This window comes from Amia ocellicauda, chromosome 9, assembly GCF_036373705.1.
Source record: "Amia ocellicauda isolate fAmiCal2 chromosome 9, fAmiCal2.hap1, whole genome shotgun sequence".
Classification (NCBI taxonomy): Eukaryota; Metazoa; Chordata; class Actinopteri; order Amiiformes; family Amiidae; genus Amia; species Amia ocellicauda.
The window spans coordinates 3,305,479-3,326,222 of record NC_089858.1 but is presented as its reverse complement, the minus strand read 5'-3'; the positions used below and the strand labels follow the sequence as shown (position 1 = coordinate 3,326,222).

General features: G+C 46.0%; 1 protein-coding gene across 2 annotated transcripts in view; it reads left to right on the top strand.

Annotated features, from left to right (window-relative positions):
* Window positions 1-20,744, top strand: part of LOC136758386 (ral guanine nucleotide dissociation stimulator) — a 70,885-nt gene that overhangs the window by 6,712 nt on the left and 43,429 nt on the right. The window contains exon 1 of one of the 2 annotated variants that reach the window (XM_066712670.1): window positions 14,925-15,280. The exons of the other annotated variant lie outside the window; for it this stretch is intronic. Within the exon in view, the coding sequence (XP_066568767.1) occupies window positions 15,185-15,280 (96 nt within the window). The 5' untranslated portion in view covers window positions 14,925-15,184. Of the gene's footprint in view, window positions 1-14,924; window positions 15,281-20,744 lie in introns of those variants that run through there. 2 annotated transcript variants of the gene reach the window in all.

Sequence of the window (20,744 nt, the reverse complement as noted above, 5' to 3'; positions counted from 1 at the left end):
ATACAGTCTAATCATATTGTACACAGATTCCCATCCTGTGTGAATCTCTGGATGGAAAGAGCTCTCAGAGTTTTCCGAGTCTCAGATATCTGGAACCTTTGTTTTCCAGTCGTCTCCAAAGCTTTTAATTGAATGTACGGATATATGAATCTGCAAAAAGCTGCGCGTGTCTTTGCGTGAAAAACATTTCCCTCCTTTGAAAACCAGGCATCTGCTTGCCAAGTCCAAGCAAAGTATGTCTGACATCTCCATACATGGAAACCGTGTGTTACTGATCTCAGCTGGGCAGTAAATGGGAACAGACTGAAGTGAATAAAACCCTGCACTCCTCTGCGTGTACAGCAGGTGGCAATGTAGCTGTGACTAACTGTTGCTGTGTTGTGCCTCAGCCGGGCACAAGTTGTTCTCCAGGCTTTAGTGACCGAGCCTCCTGACACATCAATCTGTGTGCGTTCGCTACTGAGAGAGGGATGTTCCTAAAGGAAGCTGCAAAATGTGGCTTTTCAAAGCTTGTCCACGTAAACGTGTGAAATTAATGTTTTTACTTGTAATGAGCATTTCTCCGTGATCCTCTGTGCTTCCCATCGCTTTATAGTGTTTCTTTCTTTACATGCATGCAGTGCATGTATTTTCTGGTCTTCAGTTTCTATAGTTCTGATATAGCAATGATCCCATTTTGGTTTGTCTAACAGCAACACTTGTTACACTTTCTTGCTTGATCCTAGTAACTTGGTCCTAATCGTTCCCCTGTATTTGTGGTAGCTTGCTGATGTACTTGTACAGGGTGAATTTCATTGTGCCGCTCGAAAGAGGAGGACAGAGTGAACTTGTCTGGCGCTGAGGAAAGTGCTTCGCCAATGTAGCGAGACATCTAGTAATTAAACAACGAGGTTCGAACCGATCGTTTTAACTGATTAACTGAGATGTCTGGTGTAGTAAAAAATCTTCCAGTAATAAGTCTTTTGCCACAAAACACCATGTATCCACCAAAGTCACAGCTGGTCTCCCCCCCCCCCCCTCACATTTCATAGATCTGAAGATCATTACCACGAAAAGATGGTAAAGAAACCATTTGTGAAAACCATTGCTGGCGGGGCTCTGCAGTAATGTGTGTGTGCTTTCGTGTGTGGAGTTTCATTCCCCGGTTTTGATGAGCAGCAAATATCTCCTCCTACATGAAACAATAGAGGATTGTGCGTCACCGTCCCCTCCCTCTGAGATCTCGGTCACAGTACCAGCATTGCCCCACTTGTCATGCCTTTGTCACAGAGCGTGAGTGTTGCATTTGTTTGGCCTCCTGGTGTGAACGCCGAGGCAGTTCCCGCCAGCCGGCGCACAGGAACAATGGCATCTGTGACGCACTGCAGCGTGGGGGACATAGACTGGGACGTGTGACAATCCAGACACGGGACAGAGAGGGACATTTCACCCTGCGGACAATCGGGCCGGTCTTCAATGAGACTCAGCCACATCCCTTTCTCCCTCGTGTTTATGAGTCTTTTCATTCATGAGCGCATGACCAGTGCTTGCATTTTTTCATCCTCTTCCCCCTCAAAGCTGCGTTCAAACCTCCCTGCTCTCTCCCTGATTCCAGCGGTCCCCTGTGCCTCACTTTACCAGGTTTCAGCCTGTGGTGGATTTGGCTGTCCTGAAGCTGACGGCGTCTCAGCGCGCTCTACCAGAGTCTCTCCAAAGAAATTGGAAAGACATCGGCTGAGCCGGTGGACGTGGGTAAACGCTCCGAGAGAAGTGTGTGTTTGAAGAGGAGGTTGCTGTGGAAACCAGGTGAAAGTATGCTTGTTTGGTGACGCGTTCCAAGCAAAACAAAATTTAAAATCACAGAAAATCACACACAGTCTTCCCTGGCTGTTGCAGACTCATCTGTAATCAATTGCAATGTTTTCCAAATGCTTATTAGCAGCACCTGCTCATGGTCTGTGGGACAAATGACATTCCCAATGGCAGTCCCCTGTGCATCTGTCCTCAGACGCACTTCAGAAGGGACATGGAGTGAGTTTGTTGGACAGACCGCAAAGGTCCCCAATGTTGACTAATGTTGTTAAAGACTTCCGAACCTTGATCTATCCAATATAAGAGCTCTTTCTGGAGATCAAAGTCATAATTTTGCCTTGCAGTTAAATGTTATAATCTGGGGTTAATCCCATTTGCAACAGACTTGTCCACATGACATCTGAAATTGGAAAAATTTGAAATTCCTTTGGGGGGGGAGCAGAACCAAGAAGGGAGGCTGTGCCCATGGGCTTGGGCAGGTAAATACTGATGAACAAGCCTTTAATGGGAGTCATGGGATAAAGATAAGAAGGGGAGACAGAGCGGAGAGGTGTTAACATGTTACATAAGAGTGTGGTCTCTCACACTGCTCCCGTTGTGTCTCCATGTCATCAGCATTATTGCGCCGAAGCCGCTTTGCACGTTGCTGTGCCACACTCTGCTGTGCCGTGGCTTACAAAGGGTCCCATATGCAGCCTGTGACTAACACAATCTGCTATAGCCTTCCCATGGTTTGTGTGTGGTTCTTATGCAATCCCTCGAGGCTGGTTTTCCGCTCCCAGGTGATGCGCGTGTCTGCACACCCCCAGCACCACTGAGGCCGCCCAGGCACCCACACAGCGTGGCTCCAGACTGGCAGGCCTAGCTGTGTTCTGAGACACTTCTTGTCACTGCAAACCAAAGAGAGGACCTTGTCCTTATACAAGTTTACCTACATTTACCATGGTCTTCCTATTGTCATACTATGGTTTTACAGTGGTTTCCTGAGGTTGTAACGTGTCTTCAACTGTGCTTTACTACACTCTAGCATTAACAAACCACGGTCAACCACAGTAAACAGGCCTGAGAAATATTTGTCCATGGTCCAGTGTAGCAAAGCACACTGAAGACCTGTTGAACCCTAAGAAACCACTACACAACTATGGTAAAAGCCACATTAAAAGTGCAAACCTCTGAATTTACATTGGTAACCCTGGGTAGTCCATTTACACTTCCTTTTGTGTCTTCTGTTGAGTTCGGACAACAGGTATATCTGGCATCTCTGGTTCTACTGAAAAGTTTCAACGAAGTGTCCCAGTGTTATTGTTTTTTAACTGAACAACAGTTCTGTACTGTAACAAACCACAGTAAACCCCTATTTAGACAACTCTCTCGGCGTGACGAGCATCTCAGAATAAAAAACTTAGAATGTGTTTTATTTTACGTTTTTCTTCCATCTATGCTTTTGTGGTTTTCATCCCTGATTCCCACATTCTGAGACCCCCCAGCAAGTATTGCCTCACAATCAGATGCTGCTCTCGTGGTTCATTTTTATTTTTCCAGGAAAGCGGTTAACGTGGCCTTGCTTGGAATCCAGGCTTCAGGCCGTGCGTTTTGTGTCACCACGTCACAAAACGACTGTTTCCACTTCCAGCAGTTTATCTTTATTGCTCTTAGTGAGTAGATGTGATCGAGTGATAAAAAGCGACAGGAAGTTCTTTGCTGTGCTTATTATTTGCACCCCACACACTGGAACTATTTGGAAAAGGCTTCAGCCACACATGACAGGGGCATATAAAGATATGACACCGGGCAATTATTCAGGTGGGACAGCGGGAATAGACAGACAGAGCAATCCCAATAGCCCCCAAACTGTCCAAACTGATGACATGTACACGGATCACAGATGGGGTCGTTGCCGTATAGACGAGCCTTACAGGATGACTACATATTGTTCAGTTTAATTTGCTTAACAGAGATATCCCATCTGGGGAGATGGAGAGAAACAGAGGGAGAATGTGTATTGATAGGCACTGACTGCTTAGTGTGGCTCCCCCAGTGAGAGAGAGTGAGAGAGAGAGAGGGAGAGAGAGAGAGAGAGAGAGAGAGTCCAGCATTTCTTCCTAGGCGTTTTACTTTGCGTAAGTGCAGCGTCACAGCCAGGCCATTACAAGCCCAGTGTAGCAACCACACGTAGGCCCCTGGTCACACACAGACGTGGCCTACAAAGAAAACAGCCTCCCCAGGCAGATTATTGACATTACAGACCTGTTTCTTTTCTTTTTTTTTAATGCTAGTTCTGTTATTTTCTGCTCTGCTCTGCTCTTCCCCCGAGACAATGGGGCGTCTCTCACAGAGAAGAAAACGCCAATGTTCCTCTGACTGTGGCTGTTGTTCACTATTATCCTTCATGGCTGCAGGATTGAGTGAAGCAGAATTCCATCAAAACTGAAACCCTATCAGTGACCCCCCAGGTCTAACGATCGTGCGGTCAGGAAGCGGATTTAACCCGAGGAGGAACTGGAGACTGTAACATGGATGACTTTAGGAATTCAACACGCGTAGACACAATGGCTCCGGTCCAGTTTTCATCATGTATCTTGGAGGCACCCACACGAATCACACGTATCCTGTGAAGTCACTCCTCTTCAGTCCTGGAGTGTGTACTGAGTGGGAGATTGCTCGGTACATTTTAGTGTTTAAGTAGGAATGCATGTTGTTGTCGTTTGCTTGTTGATGGACCTTCTGAGCAAAGCATATGACCTTATAACGTCTAACTCCGACTGCTCCGCCTCCGATACTTTAAAATAAATCTGTATTCACCCTGTTACTAATCTCCAGTTGTATGGCAGCCCGTGCGTTTACGGTCAGACATGCTGTACTATGAGGACAGCGTCTCTCCTTCCTGTGATGGGGTGGGGCACAGGTGTGATAGTATGCCCCCCCAGGACAGTGGAGGGCAGGAAGTGGTTATATCGGGGTCGTGACAGCAGGGGATATAAACCAGAGCTGGCCTTGTGACTTCCACTGGCGTTCATTTTTAACAACAGGGTTTGTGGATCCGTGTGGAGCATCCGTTGTTTGGCTCCCTGTGTGCTGAGGCTCAAGGCTCCTTTGGGCTCTTTTTTTTCCTTTTTAAATAGGCTTTCTAAATATATATCTACAGGGATGGAATGAGCAGGGTGCAGCAAACAGCGGTGAATCCTGTCATCACGCCAGTGCAAACAAGCCCCGGCTGGTGCTATAAATCACACTAGAGGTTTGGGTTTAAACAAAACAGACGAAAAGCGGTCAACTCAATGACAGCCCCCGGTCTTCATCCAAAGGCAATGAGCCTCCATAAGGTCTCATACCTCACGGCACTTCAAGGTGATCATCGTCCCAGACCGAAGCTGCTGTGTGCGATTGTTTTTCTGAATCGCACTGCCTTTCAGTAAAGCTTTGCATGGCGTCCTCATGCGCTCTGCTCATGAAAGGTGCCCGAGAAACAGATTGCAGTGCATTGGCAGTCAAATCTGCACTTCAGATGATCGGAGAGACAACAACAGATGAGATGTGCGAGGCTGACGCGCTGCTGACGCACTGTATTCCTCATTGCCTCTGTCTAAAACAGCTGTGTATGTTTTTATTTATTTCCTCCTGAAGTTACGCAACTGAAGACCTTAACCTGATCCCCCACCAGGAATGCAGTCCGCTAGGGATGCTTCCTAGCCGTTAAAATGGATACATCGGGAAGATCAAAGAGAGAGCGGTGCGAATCTGAACCCTAGCGTACGTCTGTTCCACGTGACTCCTGATTTACGTAGCTCTTGCAGGCTCTGTCATGCAGTTTCTCCTGTTCTTCTTATATTCAGGCTGTGTCCTAATGGGGGAAAGTTTGATGTGCTGTGTTGCAGTATACATTTGCTTTTTCTCAGTCAACTTAAACTGGAACTGAGTGGGACGCTTAGCGCTCTGCTATCCCACACACGCTGCGGCAGGGAGGTGTGCCGGGGGGGTGAACGCGGCTCTGGAAAAGCAAGAATAAGTTCCAGCTTAGTCACACTTTCCAGTTGAGCGGGGAGTGAGAGATGTGGAATCGCGTGTCTATCCACCATAATATATTATTATTTTTTCCAGCAATGATAATAATAACAATTACACAGAGGTTGCTGTTGATATTATTGGCTTGCACTGTTTGTCTGCAGGAAATGGCGTTGGGAATATTCCTACTGTGCTGCGGCCTCGGAAGGGCTTCACCTTTTGTCTAAAAACTCTTTTGAGTTGCTTGAAATATAAATAAACAAAGAGGCCGGAACCAAGGAAGCGGGGATCCCAGAAACCGTGGCGCTCGGCTTTTCCACACCCGGAAAGGAGCCGTCCTTTATAGGGTGAAAGGACACTTCCTGTTTTTGTGTCAGGATAAAGGAAATGGCTGCCAACTGCGGCAATAACACCTGGCGGCCGGGAGAGAGGTTTCCACAGTGGGCCGAGCCAGGAGGGGGTGTTTTCCTGCCTTGGCTCTCTGCAGAGGGTTTTTGCGTCACTGTGTGTCTTCAGCTTTCCTGTCCACATCCAGAACCTGCCTTTGACTTTGCTGGCTGGCCAATCTCAGGACACCTTGGATGGTCTCCTGTATCTATTTTCAAGCCAGAACAGAACTGTTATTTTTTATAAAAGTTTTTTTTTTTATGATTTTGTTTGACTGTTTTGTATTTTTAGAGGTCTTCTGAGAAACCATTGCTTGCCTAACTCTTCCAGTAGATTTTCCTTTTTTCTGTTTTTTGTGCCCAAGAGAAATAACTCCAGCTGTACGTGTCCATTGATAGTCCGTAATCTGCTTTTGTTTTTAAAGGGAAGAGCTGATTTCTCTTCTTAACACCAGCGTATGTGCTTTCTGAGGTTTTGATAACTAAGCTTTGAGTCACACGACAAGAAGAAAAAGCCATTGTTATATCATATCAAAACCTTAGTAGAAGTACCAGACCAAATGTAGATATCACGGAGAGAGTGAGTAACATGAAGTTCATTCATGTGGTCCTGGGCAAGGATACATTTTCAGCTGTTGATTCATAATTCATGAAACTCATAATCTCTAGGATACAGGGAGCGCTGAGGGGGTCACTCCTTGGGTTCTTGAGTCTTTGAGAGCAAACCTGATTAGTAAGCTACACTATGATGTGTCATATTTAATGTGAGGTACTTCATTCAGTGATGGATCTAATCTTCACCCTCTGATGAACAGGTAGACCAAAGTGCTGTGGTAAACACGCCCTCCAGTGGCCAGGCAAAATGTGCTAAATTACGGGGGATCATTGTGAATGCATTTGCTTTTAAAAGCACGTATTTAGCCGTTTAATCTTTCCAGTAGAAACCATGTATCTGTCTCCCAGTGCCTAGTCTCTTACTCTCCATTGTTAATGGCTTCTCTGGGCATTTCTGGAATTTCCACTCTCATTCTCTCTCTCTCTCTCTCTCCCTCATTCTCTCTTTCTCATTCTCCCTCTCTCTGAGTTTGTGTGGAATGCCTGCTGCTCACATCCATGTCCACTGATTTCAGCCCATCGTCTCGCGCAGAAATCTGCAGCTGCGGTGTGAAGGGGGCTTATCTTCCACTTGTATGGGGCTTTCAAGAAACAAGGGGAGCGATGGGGAGGATATATTACCTGGCGGCAGGCTGGCAATCAAGCCATTGCCTTTTTTAGCTGTTCGAACAGATGTCAGCTTGGCCGTTTTCTTTGATTTCCTCCGGTTTCCCTGTCATGTGTCACGGAGCTGTGAAAAGTAAGAGCAATAGGCTTTCATGTATTATGCCCTGATTGCATTGTCCTCCCTGCAGATAATTACACTAATTGAACAGAGACTCTCTCTATTCCTGATTGTCCAGAGTTTGGGGGTCATCATTAAAAAGCACAATAAAGCGTATAAAGAATAGATGATACCAAAATCATCAATTCCATCATGTGAACTGCAGGTATTGTCCAATTTCCTCAAAGCACTTTCCTAATATATACTTCTTATCAAAATGACTTCAAAGCATGGTTCACTATAGGTAAGCACATTAACACCGTAACACAAAAGCAATCAATTGATAATGAACAATGGCTGTGCTTACTTGCTGGTGAATATATCATGATAGTGGTAATTAAGGTGGTAATGACTGGTTCCAGTTTGACAGTTTTAGTTTGTGTACAAATTAAGCAAAAATGAACACAACAAAACATAAAAGTTCAAGGGGGTTGTTAAACTGATACAGAACCCAAAGAAGTCATGACATTCCCACTCTGCTGTCATGACATTTTGTTTACCAGCATGGAAACACAACCAGTGCCAGTGGAACATCGTCGGTCAGCACCAATCACAAGGCGCATAACCTTCCAGTGGGCAACTCAATGGTTAATCCTTGCGTCAGCCTGTAATGCAATCACGGAGTTGTTAACTTAAAAGCCTGCTCTCAGTGTGAGATTGAACGCTGCAGCTCAGAGTGACTGTCCAGGAGAGATGCTGGCACTTGGCTCTTGCAGATAATGTGACTTCTTTGCTTTCCCTGCTCGTCTCCTGGCTCGGCCCCAGTAAATACCAGCCCAGGGGAGAGAGGGCTGATGGCAAGAGGAAGCGGGGCAGAGCGTTCCTTGACTTGCAAACTCATTCAGGGAGCAGCATGACCGACTAACTACTACCTGTCGACTCCAAATAGCTCCAGAGCCCAGCGGAACAAATACTTTCCAAATAAAGGTGGCTGTGAGGGCTAGGGGCTGTGAATCATTAGCTTGTGGACACGTGTTCCCCCAGCAGACCGAGTCAGTCCAGGCCTGAGCTGCAGCTTCAGTGACCCCCAGGCTGTGTGGAAGCTTGTTCCCTTCTCCAGGGGGCGGACAGGGTGGACCGGGCCACAGCTGAAAGTCATGCAACATTCATAGGCTAATTTGCCACAAACATGACACCTTGGTTGTCACCCCGGATCAGTCCTGTGATCTCTCGGGAAACAGATCAAAGACTCGCAGAATCATCACAGTAGTTTTAAGACTTACCACAAGATATCCCCTCAATGATGGGGAAGCATCTGTAATCGATCGGTTTCAATATAGTAAACTGATATTTAATACCTCCTCCAAAAAAGAAAAAAAAGACAGATCTTAGGCTTTAGTTTCTTTCATGCACATGTAAATAAATTCACAGCACAGAGAAGGCGGACAAAGAGCAGAAAGCTGGAGCCGAATTGATCTGACAGTTGCAAGCTCAAAGAAATCAAAGAAAAAGATCACATTTCTTTAGCTGATTTATTCTTTAGCTGTCTTTTTGGCATTCATTATTTATTGGCTGATCTCTCTTATGTCGGTTGGTAAGATTCGGGAGAAAATCTGTTTGGTAATTCCTCAAAGAGAGTTCTACATTATAAGAGGATATTTCATAGTGCTGATTATTTCGTATGTATTGTAGTTAAACTTCAGTTGGATGGCATTTGAAGTGCAAGGCTGGTCATCCAGTCAGAGATTCACCCTTGGAGTTTAGCATCACTGTAGGCACAAGATCTCGGTAGATCTAAGCATCTGTTTATTGATTTATTTATTAAAATTCAGGTCAGTTTTTTGGGAGAAACGGGTGGTAAAACCAGCTCTGAAAGCTACGTCCAGAAACACGAACTACCAGGCGGAAACGGCGTGCAGTTTGTTATTGTCCGAGATCGAGGGCGTAACCGCAGATAAGCCGATCCCCTGTGGCTCTCTCTGTGTATCTCATTTCAGCGTCCTCCGACAGCCAAGAATGCAGGCTGAGTTGAGTGTGTACCAGTGAATCATGCCCTGAGACCGGAGCCCAACTTCTCTTACTGCTGAGTGGACTGAAAAGTGCAAGCTGACATTTAGGACGAAAGTGGCGGTGCATGCATGCGTGTGTGTGTGTGTGTGTGACTCAGTAGTGAGTGTGCCGGGGGGATTCGGTAGCTGTGGAAATTAAGGCCTCCGTAAAGTGTAACAGACCATAAATATCATTACGGCAATCTTAATCTGAGGATGTCGGCGTTGCTCATTACAACCGTTTCTAGATTAAATTAATTGAATTTCCCTTCATAGGAAAATCAAGTGTGTGTATTGCATAATCACAAAACAAGAAGCCCGGGAGTCTGTGGCTCGATCTTTGTCGCCGTCCCTTTTCTGCAGGCACCGATGTGCAACGCAGGGTTGTGGCACGCGGGCGAGGAGCCGGGGCCGGGGGCGAGAAGGGAAACTCTTTGTACATCTTCTAGAAGGTTCTCGACTCCTCTTCTTGTCGGCTTCGTTCAGGCTTCCTGTCTTGGCTGGGTATCGCTTCTCAAATTGGCCATATTGCATCCTGTCGAGCTGGCTAACTCCAGGCCCTGGCTGTTTGTGGAGGCTGCTTCGGGTCTCCATGGGAACTGCAGTCCTACACTGTTTGGAGTGCAGGCTGCCTCTGCATCTTAATACTTTGTCTTTCTCTCTCGCTCTCTCTCTCACTCTCTCTGTCTGTTCGCCATTGCTTATCCTTCTCTCTCATTTTCTGCCTTCTGTGTTTTCAGCTGCATTGCTGTATGTGACCAAAGACTGCATCCACTGAGACGGCGCAAACTGTGCCGTAAGGGGACCGTAGCAAATTCCATCCAAATACGGGTTTGCGATAATAAAAGCTACTTATCAGATGGGAAGGATATGGCCCAGATTAGAATGATACCGGCTTTGAGAGTTTCTGTGACGTTTGGTCCCTGGGAGGCGATTCGTCTTTGCGTCTTTAAACCAGTCTAAAAGATTCAGGCAGCGGGAAATTAAACTGATAATCAGGAGGGCAAACAGTCAGATGACAAATTATCCCTTTCCAGGAGTTCCACCTGTCCCTGAAAATTCATGGCTTCCTCATTGGCGTATCCTGTTGTGTGCTTTCCATGGAATCTGATAGTGGTTGTTTCCAGTTACTTCGTTATCTGCCAATCCAGGAAAAACAAATTCTTCTGCAAATGCTTCTCACTGCACAGCCAGAGGACTGATTGTGCGAATTGATTTTGGCGTTGCACACACGTCGTCTTGAGCTACTAAAGTCCCTGTAGTAATCACTCTTATACAAAGCGCACTATGCTAAAGCATGGCAGAATCATATAAACCCAGCTCAAATGTAAACATTGTACTCCATTGTCAGTACCACATACAGTTAGGTCCATAAATGTTTGGACAGTGACACAATTGTCATCATCTTGCCTCTGTACGCCATGCATTTGAAAGGAAACGATCAAGATGCTCTTTAAGTGTAGACTTTCATCTTTAATTTGAGGGCAGTTACATACAAATCGAGTGAACGGTGTAGGAATTACACCCATTTTTATATGTGGTCCCCCAATTTTAGGGGCTCAAAAGTATTTGGACAAACTAACATAACCATGTTAAATTGTGAGTTTCAATACTTGGTTGCAAATCCTTTGCAGTCAATGACTGCCTGAAGTCTGAACCCATAGACATCAGCAGATGCTGGGTTTCTTCCCTGGTGATGCTCTGCCAGGCCTGCACTGCAGTGTCTTTAGTTCCTGCTTGTTCTTGGGGCGTTTTGCCTTCAGTTTTGCCTTCAGCAAGTGAAATGCTGCTCAATTGGATTCAGGTCAGGTGATTGACTTGGCCATTGCAGAACCGTCCACTTCTTTACCTTAAAAAGTCTTGTGTTGCTTTCACAGTATGCTTTGGGTCATTGTTCATCTGCACTGTGAAGCGCCGTCCAATGAGTTTTGAAGTATTTGGCTGAATCTGAGCGGATAATATAGCCCTGAACACTTCAGAATTCATCCTGCTGCTTTTGTCAGCAGTCACATCATCAATAAACCAGTTTCCTTGGCAGCCATACATGCCCATGCCATAACATGCTTCACAGATGAGCTGGTCTGCTTCAGATCATGAGCAGTTCCATCCCTTCTCCATACTCTTCTCTTCCCATCATTCTGGTGCAAGTTGATCTTTGTCTCATCTGTCCATAGGATGTTGTTCCAGAGCTGTACAGGGTTCTTTAGATGTTTTTTGGCAAACTCTAATCTGGTCTTCCTGTTTTTGGGGGCTTGTGGTAAACCCTCTGTATTTACTCTGGTGAAGTCTTTTCTTGATTGTTGACTTTTTTGCACAGATATGCCTACCTCCTGGAGGGTGTTATGTTGTGAAGGGTTTTTTCTTCACCAGGGAAAAAAGTCTTCTGTCATCCACCACAGTTGTTTTCCGTGGTCTTACGGCCCTTTTGGTGTTCCTGAGCTCACCAGTGCGTTGTTTCTTTTTAGGAATGTACCAAAGAGTTGATTTGGCCACGGCTAATGTTTTTGCTCTCTCCGATTGGTTTGTTTTGATTTCTCAGCCTAATGATGGCTTGCTTCACTCGCAGTGGCAGCTCTTTGGACTTCATATTGAGGGTTAACAGCAACAGATTCCAAATGCAAATGCCACACTTTAAATCAAATCTAGACCTTTTATCTGCTTACCTGTAATTGAGCTAATGAGGGAATAACACACACCTGGCCATGGAACATCTGAGACAGCTGAGCAGCCAATTGTCCAATTACTTCTGAGCCCATAAAATTGGGGGGACCACATATAAAAATTGGTGTAATTCCTACACCATTCACCCAATTTGGATGTATCTACCTTCAAATTAAAGATGAAAGTCCACACTTAAAGCACATCTTGATTGTTTCCTTTCAAATCCATTGTGGTGGTGTACAGAGCCAAAATGATGACAATTGTGTCACTGTCCAAATATTTATGGACCTAACTGTATGTCAGTAGGTTGTGTTTAACGTTGTGAGACTGAAAATATAATGATGTTTTGCAGGAAATACACAATGTTTCTGCACCCATTCAGTGGCAGTACTATATTGGGGGGACAATGTGATGAGATCTTCAATGCTGTTCATGGGAAAATAATACTACTAATTATACTATAGCAGGCGGGTGTCTATTGTGAATGTATTTCCATTATGAATAATACATTAATTAACCTTTGTGTGAGGCCAAATACCGACATTAAAAACAATGAAACATCCCCTACTAGTAGTGTCATTTAAAGCCATATGCAAAGCCAAAGTCTCTTATATTTCTGTAATGTTGCTACAACATTATGTGTGACCTAATGAATTCGACAGCATTGTTAAAAAGCCCGCAACAACCTTACGTGGGGGACAACCAAACCACAACCTCACCACAGTGCTGAGATGTTGGGTTGACATTTCGTCACATAAATTGTGGGGGAGATCTGTTAAATCAGGGTCTACACATAGTATCAAAGCCAGGTATGGCAGTGAAATAATGGCGCAACATCACAATGCAGATGCAGGGAGAGAGAATCACTTAAGAAATTGATCTCCACGGAGATGGACAGAAGTATATTTACACTTGCCCTTTTGAGAAGACCAAGCTGATAACCGAATCCACCCCAAATGAACCACCTCCTGCAAATCCAGGTGACATTGCCTAAACGTGTGGTTCTAACAGACACTGGAGAGAGGAGGGGCTCAGAGGGGCTTGTAGGGCCTTTTTAAAAAATGTTACGCGAAATTAAAAAAGTGGAATTCAGTAGGCTTATCCAGAAATGGCTCCCCTGTAATCATTACAACAGCCGGCTGTATTCAAACGCCCCGGCCAACAGAATGACCCACAGGCTCCTCTCTGATCAATAGAAGCTGCCAATACTGTCGGGTCTGGTAGAAAAGTGTGCGGCCCGCATCTGCCGGCTGGCGATGGAGACTCCGAAACGTAGCGGTCCAGATCGTACGTTTGAGGGCTGTGTGCAGACTCTGGGGATATTTTATAGCAGGTTTAGTGGTCATCATATAGCGTCTCAGAGTACATTTTGATCTGAGTCAATAGTGATGACAGGCAGTTGTGGGGCTGTTTGCGAGCTAATAATAGTGGTTTTATGGTTGTTTTGAAACTGGTCTCAACTGACCGCACTCTACAGTTAAATCAGTTTTATTTTTTTGCGCTCTCCTTTGCAGTTTACACCAGAAAACAAACATATGGTACACTGTGTTGTACTGACAGGTCTTTGAAGGTCAATTACAGACTTAGGAAATCAAAGTAGCTGCCCTTGTGTAACAGTGGGAAGATTTAAAGAGACTGGGCTGGGCGCTCGTATTTCATGTCGTCTTCTGTAGACGTCGCATTGGGGGGGCTTTTCAAAGAGGTTGTAGTTTGTATTCCCCTTCAGTGTGCAGCGGGTCTGACAAAGGCCTCTGACGCGATTTCAAATTGAGATTATTATTATATTTCTTGGCAGTCGTCCATTATGCATTACGATATATCATTTGATGTTTTATTTTTACATAGCTACACATTTATAGAGCTGAGTGTTTTTTGTTCTTCACTGGAGCGAACTAGATACAGTATCTTGCTCAGGGGTGCAGCAGCACCTGGAATTGAACCCACAATCCTCCAACCGCTACTCTGCACTGCTGTCCGGTTACCTTGCGAAAAAGCTAGCAAATATCCATTAGCCCCTGTTTTGAATTGTTCAGCCTGCTGTTGTCTGCTTTGCTATTGGAAGTTTCTGCTCATCAAAAAGGGGCTGTTGTTTTCTCCCACTTCACACTAAAAGGCTGTGTGACCTACATTTCAGGCTGCCGAGGCCACTGCTCTCGGATCATCTGGGGCCTTTAGCTCGGCACCGTTGAGCAGCGCGCCCGGCCCCACGGGAGAGAGCAGAGCAGGCGGCGGGGCCGGGGAGTGCAGGGGAAGAGAGTGCCGAGCAGGCCAAGGAGGGCCCTCGCGTTCCCAGCGTCTTGGCCAGCTGCTGAACAAAGGGAGGAGGTGACCACTTCAAGCGCCGAACTCTGCCTGCTTGGTTAATTAGTGCGTGACTTGTGGACAAAAGCAGGAGGCTTTCCAGAGGAGGACCACAGCGGCGCTCAGACAGGCAGGCGCAACGCAGCGGCTCATTGGCCTGATAGCCATCTCTCGCTCAGGTGTATATTTGGCAGCTGACTGTGTGCTATTGTTTTTTTCCTGACGCCTGTGGCGACAGTCTTCGCTGCTGCTGCTGTAGGAGAGAGGGCAGGAACGAGAAGCTTTCTCGCTGCTGTTGTCTCTCGGTTTCTCTCGCACCGTCGCCGCGGGTCTGGGAGAGGACCGTGCCGGAGCCGAGCGCAGGCAGATGCTGAGGCACGGCGTGCAGCTGCATGCTTAAGAAGCGCTGCTCCTCTGCAGAAGAAGTCAGCTGCTGCTCTGAAGACAGACAGGAAGTCCCTTGTGATCGCTGCTTCACAGAAACAGAGAGAGAGAGAGAGAGAGAGAGAGAGCGACAGAGCGAGGGACAACAGACGAGAAGGAGAAAGCAGTGGGGGGGATTTCCCTGGCAGCATCAGGTTTCTCCACATTCTCAGCCCCGTTTTTTTTTTTTTTAAAGCCCATGCAGCCGCTAGCCCGAGGAGTAGGAATAATTCCATAGCCGCTCGCTGCAGAGAATGGAGGCGAAGTCCCTGTTCAGCCTGCAGAAAGCCCTGGCTCAGCCAGTGAAGATGTGCATGTTTGATTTCCCAGTCTCTATACTGGACGACCTGGTGAGCCACGCACTTGTTTTTGTCATTTTTATTCTATTTGGTTTTCATGTTGTGTTTTTTTTCTTTCTTTCTTTTTCATGAGAGGCAGAGGAGGCACAGTTACAGTAACAGGTTAGCATGCTAGTGCTGCTGTTGCCAATCAGCTGTCTCGTTAATCAAACCCCAGGAAGAGGTAGATCGCAGGGCTTGTTGACAGTGCTTTGTAGCAGAGCGCGCATGCTGGGAGGTGTGGAGCGAGGCACGGTGCTCAGCTCTTGTGTGTGTATGTATGCATGTCTCTAGCTGCATTTTTAATAAGCAGGACTGCCGGAGTGTGGGTCGGGATTGAGCCATTGCAGTGCGGCTGCTGTGTAGCTTGTGTTGAGCCCAGCTGTGTGAATCGGTGTTGGCTGGGCTGTGGGTTTGCTGCTTGTGATTCATCGCTGGCACACATTGTTGTTGCAGAGTTTGGCTGCCATTACACTGAGCCATGTCACTGTGGCAGGTGCCTCTTTATTGCAGTTATTTTAAACTGCCCCCCCCACCCTGCGGTTATCTATAGCCCAGAGCCCTTACAGGTCAAAGCCTGCTAGAGACCCCAGGCCAGGAGCCTTTGAGGGCAGGAGTAGCTGGTGTTACACCTTGATCCAGAGCTGGGCCGCCAGCTGAAAAGTGCCGGGTGACCTTTCTGTAACTTTGATACAAACTTTGTGTGCGTGCCGTGTCTGGGCTCTGGGCTCTGTGCGGACACGGGGGCAATGCAGTTCCTCATTCTGCTCACAAAATGGTATGTCATACACAAACCATTGAACCACAGCAGAGCCGAGTAAATGTGTGGTAAAACCATGGGGGGAAAAATGCCCAATGAACCTGCAAATTAACCTGGAAATTTGTTAACAGGGTATTTCTTTCACTTTGTCCAATGAAACCAAGTACATTAACAAGCAGGGACCGACACAGAACACTTCTCCCATGGTAGGGCTGGGAAATACAGCGAGGCAACCGATTTACGAGCTTGGTCCCCCGTGCTCAGCAGTGCTATCTTGATGTAACCCGACTTGAGGACCCTTGGGATCTCTCCGAGACCCCCTTCAGATCACACGTTTGCCGGCTTTTGATTAAGGCTTCACGATGTGTGACACGTTTCTCAAACCTACCTTAAAAAAAATGGAAATGGGGTCATTTCAACATCTCGCCTTGTCACGAGGGGAAGTGAGACTGCAGAAGCTAACCTATGAATTTAGAGATCTCCATTCACGATATCCCCCCTCCCAAAACAGAACGTTTCATGAACTCCACTATAGTTACCCAGTGATGACAGCGCTGGGCAGGTATTCAGACAGATTTATAAATGCACCCTGTAATTGACAGTATAATTACACTGCAGCCTTAACTGCGATAAACAACATGTAACTTGTGGGAGGAACTTTAGTTAAATGCACCTTTGCTGCTTATACGAAGTACTTAAAATTGTAAATAAGACCAGCTGTATTTTACTTCCTGTAATTAACTTAAGGTGAATACATTTTCTCCACTAATTGCATACAAAGCTGTACTTGCCAGCAGTATTCCTGATGCTGAAAGCAAAAGAGAAGCTCAGATGAATGACAAGTGTATTTTTTATGTTCTTGCTCAGGTTAGGAATTCAAGATGGCCTTGAAGGTACATTTTTCTGAAGTCATTTCTTGCTCAAAACACCCTCTCAACTGCTGTCATTTGCACAGAAAAACACAATTAATAATATTAATAATAATACAGGTCACATCTCATTTAACTTTGAGTGGGTGATCAGATTATTTATGTGTACTGAAATATCATTGTATCGAAAAAGTACTATTAGTATTGACCATTGACTGGAACTTGGAAGTATTTTCATCGTAGTTACATTTTTGTTGTAATGGAATCAGTTGAACCGAGATTTGACCTTCAAGTTGGTTTTCCTGAACAGGGGCGCCTTTTGAGGACATTGTTTTGAGGACATCCTGGAAGATGTATGAGTGCCTTTGATTGTTTTTCTCATTAGGACATCAACAAGCAGTGGTGAATCATCTCAGTGGTCCTACACCATGACAGAAACATTCCCAAACCCTGTCCTCTGAAAGCCTACAGACTGCGGTTGAAGGCCCCAGTGTGGATTTGGATGCCAGAACATGTCACCAGTCAGGGAGAAGATTTGCCCAATGTGTTGACTGGGCTGTTGGGTTTAATGGTTATCTATCTGACAGACCAGCGTGTCGAATGCAGAAGGTCAGTCTGATGTATGGCAGTGTTGGGTGGTAGTGTCTGGATGCTAAACTGCAACCCAAGCAGGGAAGGAGTTACTGTCTGTGGAGTCCTCAGCACAAATTAATAATTATAGCGTAGGCCAGTAATTAAAGTGCACAGAGGAATTTATAAAGTGATCTGGGGAATAGGGGGGGCTGCTAGCTTTTGGCAAAAAATCAAAGACATTCTTCTACAAATGTTTCACAGCTTGTGGCCTTTTTTAAATTCCTGTAAATCCCTGTTTCATTCATTTATAACGTCCCTCTCTTCTGTTTTTAACACTGCTGAATTGTTCCGGGGCTGACAGAGATGTATTGTGGGCTCAGGGTCCCACTGAGGGAGCCTCTGTTGAAATAAGACTAATGTAACGCTGGGCAGGCAAAGTCCTCGCTGCCAACCAGGGGAACAGAACAACGGCGTCTGAGACTGAAGCACTGTTTGAAGAATAAACGTATTTCAGTGTACTTTCAGATCCATTAGGCTTCCCCCACCCCATTGTTGATCTCTTTGTCATAAAACAAAAATGGAATTGACATTTGCAATTAGTGTTTGTTGGTTTTATCCTGTTTAGTGTGATATTCTGCTCAGGGTTGAAAAGCAAGCAGACGCGGATGTGTGGAAAATGTCTCTTCGGGATTCCAGAACCGTGGGCTGTTTCTCAGCTGATGCTGTCCCACTTAGGATCACTGTCTGTGGTAGTTAATGCTTTGAGAACCACCCCTTAACTTATCGTGGCCTCTGTTGTTGTGTGTTGATACAGTACGCTATAAGAGTTTAGATTGTGTAAGATGTGGGGGAGTTCAGTACATCCCTGGGGTTCACAGTGCATTATGGGATTCCTGTCTCATTTCCAGGGGACAGATCTCCTGGGCTCAGGATAAACCTCTGAAGAAGTTCAGTTTTTTCCGTTGGTTATCCTATTATCATTGAAAACCAGTGTCCTACTGAAACACTGCAATATTCAATTAAATAACATGCCATACGGACAAAGTCACCGGCAGGGCTGGGTCAATTGCACCGTTGCCCCGCGGAGAATCGGCTCTGACACTGTCCAGATGAGAACCAGCGCCGTTTGGACTGCGGGGCTCAACCTGTGCACAGATCAGAGCTGTTTTCTGCCCGTTCAGCCGCTCGGCAGCCTTTGAAGCACCGGCGAACCTGAGCAGAATACAAACACGGTGTTCTCTCTCCTAGCATCGAATGTGTGAAGCTATGACTGGGAAAGAGAGTTTGAAACGGACGCCGGGGACTGACATCGGGCTTCCAGAAATACAAACATGGTTCTCACCGCCCGTGGGTCTGCTCGGGTGCTTGTGTCCTTTCTGGAATCAGACCCACCTGACCATAGTTCCCCCCCCCCTCTCCTGCTCTTATCAGTGAGGGGTCAGCGCTCAGTCCCGTTCAGGATGGGAGGGGTCCCTCTGTTACTTCCATCCCCTTTCAAATGGGCCCTCTGGGACAGTGGAGTGGCCACACTGTACTGGAGTCATTGTGAAGGCCCCTGTTGTTATTGTTACAAACGTCCACGGCATCCCCGCCCCGGGCCGGCCCTGTTTTCATAATATCTGTTACTTCGCACGGGCTAGAGAGCCCGGCGCATCGCGGTGTGAAGGGTTCTGTCGTCCTCGATGGAAAACATTCAGAAACGTCCTGAACGTCGGCAAACAAAGTGAACCAACATCAAAGCTTTTCTTTCCTTTCCTTTTCTATTTTTTGAACAGGGGGTTGTGGTAGCTGAGTTTGTCATTGTCACTGTGGAAGTGAACGCATCTCAGTCACAGATCTGAGGGGGGAATAGAAAGTATTCGTTTTTTATTTTTTAAGATTTAGTAGGAGGGAAGATGGTGATGTAAAAAAAACTTGAAATATGTCAACCACATGTATTAATTGTATTTAAAATGAATACCTGAAATGGGTAAACACTGTCTTGAGCTTCAGTGTCCTCGGGGCTGCTCAGTGCTGTGCTGAACGCGTTGGGGCTTCGGCAGTCGTCTCTGTGACGGGGGGGCTACTGAGCGCATGCTGGCTGGAGAGTCACTGTGGATGTAGGGTCCCGATCGGCTGTTTCATTGAGCCGGCAATTAGAGAGCTGCTGTCACTGGTGTGAGACGCTGTCTGCACGGCGGTGGCATTTAACAGGACAAGGCACAGCTTAATGAGGGGGGGGGGGGGGCTGTATCGAGCAGGCCTTCTGATCTCTGCCTCATGTCAGGCGCTGCAGGTTTGTGAATTGTTGCAAACTGACAGTGTTTCTGTGAATCAGATGCTGTGATTTTCATTTCGGTCTTTTTTTTCTCCTCTTGGCAAAAAAATAAATAAAAATCTTGTCTGTTCCTTGATGGCATTATAATTATTTGTTATACAGTACTGAATGTATTTCTCTGAAAAAGTAGTATAACGTCCAATCAGTTTCCTCCTCAAAGGTGCCTCGGGGGGGAAGGGACACAGGGACAGAGACACACAAGCATATAATGACTCCAGTTTTGCTATCCATAGCACGGTGTTTTCGGTGCACATTACAGACACCCAATACAGAGACACTGAGATCCAAATAGCTTCACTCCAGACCTGGGTTTTTTTTTTCCAGTCCTGCTCTGGCATTTTTTAAGGCATTCGTACCACCAATAATTCTTCATGACCCGTCAGCGGTAAAGGTTGAGTCTTCTGCACCGGAGAGCTGGGTCGGTTCTCGTGGAAACATCCGGCCCGCTGAGTAATAGGAGAAGTCGTAAACGCTCACAATGGAAACAAAGTGTCGAGTTGTGGAGCTCGTTACTGCGTGTTTATGGAGTGTTTTGCGTGATCTGGCAGCAGTTTCAGGCCATGTCAGTTGTCGTTTTGTGGTTTCCGGTTTAATTTTCAGTGCAGTCTTTTCTGACTTTTTTGCCTCCCCTTTTCAATTTGCCCTTCGTGGCTACAGCACAGACGTCGAAAACAAAACCATGACAGCAGCTTATTGTGTGCATCGACCATTCAGTTTAGGTTTATGTCAGGGCATGCAACTGTTTTCACATGGTGCTGTATATTAGTGTTCATTTTCTAAAACTTGCTGCAGTCAGTTATGACAATAACAGTTGAAAATTGTGTGAATACTTTCCCCCCATTGTATTATGCAATTTTTTGTATTTCACTGTGGAATTAAACCGTTCCCTTAGCAATGTTTTATTTATGTTTGTTTGGTTACTATTCATTCATCTGATGCCTTTGGAGGAACTGGTAG